Genomic DNA, 6,037 nt, shown 5'->3' with positions numbered 1-6,037 from the left:
CTGAGGTGGACGTGAGGCCGGGGGCGTGGTCGCGCAGGGGAGCGGCTTGGACCCTTTGGGATGAGCCAGCCGCCTCCACAGGCGGCGCGCGTAACCGCCCCAGTGCGAGAGGCTGCGCAGGGGTTAAGGCTGCGGCGCCACCTGGGCGCCGCTGAGGAGACCCACGAGCTGGCGAATCCCGCGCGGGCGCGGCGAACAGGTGCCCGCGCGCGTCAAGCGTCGGCAGGGGCGGGGAGAGGGGGTGCGGCCGGAAGCCCGGGGCGGGGTGCGGCTCGCCGGGTGAGCGGGAGGAGCCAAGGGAGGCAGGAAGGAGTTCGCCGGGCTGCGCGGTGCGCGATGTGGAGTCGCCGCCTCGGCGCCTGCAGCAGCCGCCGCCACCGCCGCTGCTGCTGGGGCTGCCGCCGAGCCGAGGGACATGGAGCGCGGCTGCAGAGAGCGGCCGCCGGCAGCAGCATCAGCAGCAACAAGCATCGCAGCGACAGCGAGGCGCAGCCCGCCCCGTGAGGCGCTGCCCGGCCGGCGGCGGCAGCGGCAGCAGCAGCAGCAACAGGGCGGCTGAAAACCCGGCGGCGGCGGCCCTCCCCGCAATCTCCCCTCCCGCTTCGCGGCCCCTCAGTCTTCCCTTCCTTAGCCTTCCCTTTGCCACCCCCCTTCTCCCCAGCGCGCGCTGAGCAGCTGAGCCCGGGGGCGGGGGAAGGGGCGCGTGCCGCCGACGCGGGGGAGGGGCGGGCAGGCGCGCGCCGCGCCTAGGGCTCGCGGGGACCCGGGGGACGCGTGCCGCGGCGCGAGGCGAGGCGCGGGGCGGCGCGGCGGGGCCCCTCCCCCCTGCAGCCTGGCGCGCGCCGGCCGGGCCGCACCGCTGCGGGCTCCGCGCGCGCGGGCCATGTCCGCCTTCTGCTTGGGCTTGGCCGGCCGCACTTCAGCACCCGCCGAGCCGGACAGCGCCTGCTGCATGGAGCTGCCAGCCGCGGCCGCGGACGCAGTCGGGAGTCCCGCCGCCGCCGCCCTTGTCTCCTTCCCCGGGAGTCCCGGGGAGCTGGAACTGGCGTTAGAGGAGGAGCTAGCGCTGCTGGCGGCCGGGGAACGGCCGTCCGACCCCGGGGAGCATCCTTCGGCCGAGCCCGAGTCTCCGGCCGAGGGGGCCGGACTGCAACCGCCGCCCGCCCAGGACAGGGAGCTGCTGTCGGTGATCCGGCAGAAAGAGAAGGATCTGGTGTTGGCCGCCCGGCTGGGCAAGGCGCTGCTCGAGAGGAACCAGGACATGAGCCGGCAGTACGAACAGATGCACAAGGAGCTGACAGACAAACTGGAGGTGAGCACGTCCCTCCTGGGTTGGGTGGGAAGCAGGGGAGCCCGGGCACCCGCCCGGCCGGCCCTGGGCAGCTTCTGGAGCCACTCACCCAACCCATTCCACTCCACCCCTTCCTTGCTCGCCCTACCTCACAGAAAACCTCGTGGAAGTGGGCGTAGGATGGAGGGTTTCGGATTATCAGACCAGGGCATTCCTTGAATACACCCGACTTTCCCACCCTGCTCACAACAAATGGGCGCATGCACAGCTCCAACCGCTGTGGGCAGTTCTATGTATGTACTGTACACAGCATCTAAAATAGAGCTTACAGTATGACTAATTTATACAGCACTGAGGTGATGTCTCACACGGAGAAATGAGAAAGGGGAAGCATTTAAAATACGTTCACGTTTTCAGAGTAGTTAATCTCTAATCAGGGTGTTAGCGTAAAGCTTTCCAGTTTTGGCTGTTAAGGCCTCCAGATGCCCTTGTCTTAACTTCCCGGCAGCTCAGACTTGTGGGAAACAAGTGCCCCTAAAGGAGCTTTATATAGCTTTCAAATACTCAGGGATTAGGAAATGTGGTTCCATTGCAGTCAGGCAAACCTGTGCTCAGCATGTGACCATTGGTAGTGGATTTAATTTGGACCTCAGTATTTTTATGTGTATTTAAACAGTACCGTTCTGGGTCTCACATATGCAATTGCATAGCCAAATGCAACCTAGGAAAACCCTATTACTTCAATTATTGTTATAAATACCCCTTAAAGTGTGTGCAAGATTTCTGCCAAAGTCTTTCAGAGCTATGCCCGTTTGTTTTCTTGCCCTTAACTAGATAGAAAAGAGTTGAAAGTAGTGTGGAACACCACCATTTCTAAAAATTAGATTTAAAAAGGAGGCAGCATCTGTGGCAGTGGAGACAAGCTTATCTTTTTCTGCCTGTGCATTTACTATTGTTACCCACTTTGATTGCAACCACTTTTTTTTTTATTAGTTACAAGAGAATAGTACAGTCCTGAATAGGATCTGAAATTGACCCTAGTCTGGTTCCGTATCACTATTACTATTGAACAGTCAGAATGTAGATTCAGAAACTTTTCTAAACTAAGATTTAAGTGTGTCTGTAGTCCAACAACATATCAAAAGTAAATCAGGGAGAAAAAAGGAAACCAATGAGTGCCCTGTAGTTCAGTTGGCCTGTTAACTAGGTCTGCCAGTCGATGAACTCCTGAGATACCTCTCTGAAAAGTGGTTTGTGAAACCTATAGGTAGACTGCCAAAAAGCAACCCAATGAATTGGATTGTTTAATTTTCACTTGAAGTAGAGGTCTAGAAATAAAAGGGTGTCTTTTTTTTTAAAGAGATTCGATTACATGACTCTATAGAAGTACTACTGCAGAGATTTATACTTGTGATTTGAAATTCCTTCAGTGAGGGACCTGATTGAAGAGACAACAGACTTGAAAGGAACATCGTATCAGTCAGTTTGATTAGTGATAGATTTCAGAGTAATCCTGAGTGTGCAGTTACACACATCCTGGGTTCCATGTGGAGGGAGCCATTATACATTTCTTTAACAAAGGGAAAATTTCAAAATTCTATAACAAGAAAGGTTCTATTGTAAAAAGAATAATTTACCTATGACTTTTTGCTATTGACTTGATAGACGATAATAAAATAGTTTAAAGCTCTTACCCTGTTTTTTAAAAATCTTTACTCCTCTGTAGGTCAGCATATGACCTCTAGTACTAAAAGTTTAAATATCTGGAAGTTGGTTGCACAAGTGTGAATGTACTTAACACTACTGAACTGTACACTTAAAAATGGTTAAGATGGTAAATGTTATGCTATGTATACCATAATCCCCCCTTATCCAAGGGGGATACATTCCAAGACCCCCAGTGGACGCCTGAAATGGCAGATAACACTGAACTCTATATATACTATGTTTTTTTTCTATACATACGTACCTGTGTTAAAGTTTAATTTACAAATTGGGCACAGTAAGAGATGAACAAAAATAATAACAAAAGAGAACAATTAAGTTGAGAACTTTCATCTTTCACTTACGGTAAATACTTTACAGCTTCTCTGGCATATCTGAATTGCCAGCATTGCTACTCTTGCACTTGAGAGCCACTATTAAGTAAAATTAGGGTGACTTGAACACAAGCACTGCAATACAGCGACAGTTGATCTGCTAACCCAGAGGGCTACCAAGTGACTAACTGGCAGGGAGCGTAGTATACAGGGTGGATACACTGGGCCAAGGTATGATTCACTTCCCAGGCAGGACAGAGTGGGAGGGTTCGAGAGGTCATCACGCTATTCAGATGGGTGCAAAATTTAAAACTTGTGAATTGTTTATTTCTGGAATTTTCCATTTACTATTTTTGGACCGTAGTTGACTGTGAGTAATTGAAACTGTGGAAAGCGAAACCGCAGATAAGGGGGGATTGCTGTACTTTACCACAATTTAAAAAATAGCATTTTTTTAAAGTTTGTTTTTAAAAAGCAAAATATTAATCATTGTTGAAGCTGAGTGATGGAGAGTTCAGTTACTTTATTTCTTCCAGGTATGTTTGAGGATTATCATTAAAAATTTTCAGTTTTTTTTTAAACACATTTTTAAATATCCTATAAAGATATTGTCAAAAGAAAAAGAAAGAAAAAACAAAACCCAAAATTTTCTAAAGAAATTAAAAAAAAGATACTGTCCTTAGTTCCTTGTTAATTCTTTTAGTATCAGTATGAGAGTGGCAAACCTGATTAATAGGGGCCTGTTTCATTTGATACTTGCAAGGGAATTTTCCCCACCATGTATTTTTTCAGGCAGCTTAGATTTTAGAAAGTCTGCTTAGACAAAATACTTCCTCAAGTTGAACACCACCGCTCTGCTGTATTTCAATTAAATTAAACACTTAGAGGTAGAAAACCAGCTCTTACTTTTAAAAGCGTTTGTAATTTTCCACAAACTGTCAGTCCCGTGGAGTCAAACACACTTTCTCACAGGTTGGTTTAAAAGATAAACATATGAGTGGTTTCTGAAAGAATGTTGGTTTGACTATTAAATAATGAGACTGGTTTTGTTTCAGTCCCATCTGCTCCCTTACTACTTCAAAATCGGCACCTTTCTAACTTCAGGACCAACAAGCCATTTTCAAGATCTTTTCTACCTATTCACTAGTTAATATTGAATACCTCTCCAGTTCTGTGTGCCAAAGCTAAGATTTTGTTTTGTCATTTGAAACGTAAAGTACTTAATCTTACACTCTTCTCTTCTTAAAGGCACAGTCTTTAAAGTCTTTCGTTTAAAGGTTAACAGAAATTTTTTAGTGATACATTTCTTAGGGCTAAAATGAAGAGTCAAATTAATTTGAAAGACTGTAAAGTTTTGGTCATTTTTAACATTCTTAATTGAATGTCCTGTATTGTACTCACTGCATCAGATTTTCATATGCTTAAAGTTCTAAAGACGTTTTTAAAAAAATTCATTTCTTTACATCTGAAATTAGCCCTTTTGCTTTGAAAACTTACATTTGGCAGGGTCCTTAGTTTTTTCCCCAGAATATGAACTAAGTCAGTAATTTGCATTTATACACTTTTTTCTTCAGAGATTAAATATTTAGTTTTTTAAAAATACTGTTTTTAATATATAAGATCCCCTTTTTTCCCAATCCAGCTGAGAATGAATTATCTCTTACTGCAAAGGTGGTCTTTCCCTCAATTATGTTTTCTTCCCCCTTCCCTAGGCCGATTCTCATGCTTCTAGTACTATTTTTTTAAACAGGGCAAAACAAGTAAGACGAAAATGATCATGTAATGGGAGTTACTAGTAGATTTTGAGAAGCAAACACGGGGCCCTTATTGGCATTAAGTGCTTGGTCCACTTAAAAAAAATAGTAGTTTGTATTTTTCAAGAACCATATTCTGGACTTACAAGAATGGTGTTGCTTTTTTGGTTCTTTGCAGAAATCCGTTTCTGTAATAAATAATGTTAGCTAGGCTAATGATACTAGCTTCGGTTTGTTCAGAGTTTTAAATAAACTTCATTTTTTTAGAATAATTTTAGATATACAGAAAAATTGGAAAGGTGCTTCAGAGAGTTTCCATGTGCCCTACACCCAGTTTCCTCTATTATTGATGTGTTACAGTAGTATGATACACTTGCCATAATTAATGAACCAATACTGATATGCCATTAACTAAAGTCCTTAGTTTATTCAGATTTCCTTAGCCTTTACCTACTGTCTTTTTAATTCCAGGATTCCATCGGGGATACCAGATTACATTTAGTTTTCGTATTTTCTGAGTCTCTTCTTTGCTCTAACAGTTTCTTAGACTTTCCTTGTTTTTTATGACTTTGGCAGTTTTAATGTTAACTTTTGTCTTTTTCTTTATTGAGGTATAATTGACATGTAACATATTAGTTTCAGGTGTAGATACTGACTTTTAAAATACTGTATAACCTCAAGAAACAAGGAATAGCATTGGGCAGAGCCTCCTGACCTCCACACTTACTGATAAATCTGCCTAGAGTTTACTGGTTAATTCAGCGATTAACTGAAAATATAATACTAGGAAAAGCCTTTATTTTTTTCAGAGTAGACAAGAGGCTAAGTTCTGTATGTTTATTAATAGGAAAGTCTTGATTTTTGTTTCAGAGTGTTGGGAAACCTGAATTAGGAAGTTTGCCACATGTCCAAAGAAATATAAGGACAGAATAGATTCATCAACACCACCTGTC

At 45.1% G+C, this 6,037-nt stretch overlaps 1 protein-coding gene across 5 annotated transcripts in view; it reads left to right on the top strand.

Moving 5' to 3' along the window:
• Positions 1–2: 2 nt before the first annotated feature.
• The window catches only part of BICDL1 (BICD family like cargo adaptor 1), an 86,187-nt gene continuing 80,152 nt past the window's right edge, over positions 3–6,037 (top strand). The window contains exon 1 of one of the 5 annotated variants that reach the window (XR_016022397.1): positions 3–1,312. Coding sequence is in view for 4 of the 5 variants with exons in the window: in XM_088800980.1 (XP_088657106.1) it covers positions 884–1,312 (429 nt within the window). In the remaining variant the exon portion in view is untranslated. The remainder of the gene's footprint in view (positions 1,313–6,037) is intronic. The other 4 variants (XM_088800980.1, XM_088800981.1, XM_019753962.3 and 1 more) reach the window with 4 other exon arrangements.

Source organism: Rhinolophus sinicus, chromosome 9 (genome assembly GCF_057876585.1).
Source record: "Rhinolophus sinicus isolate RSI-liver-muscle chromosome 9, RSI-T2T, whole genome shotgun sequence".
Taxonomy (NCBI): domain Eukaryota; kingdom Metazoa; phylum Chordata; class Mammalia; order Chiroptera; family Rhinolophidae; genus Rhinolophus; species Rhinolophus sinicus.
The sequence above is the reverse complement of the archived record's forward strand: the minus strand, read 5'-3'. Positions and strand labels throughout refer to the sequence as shown.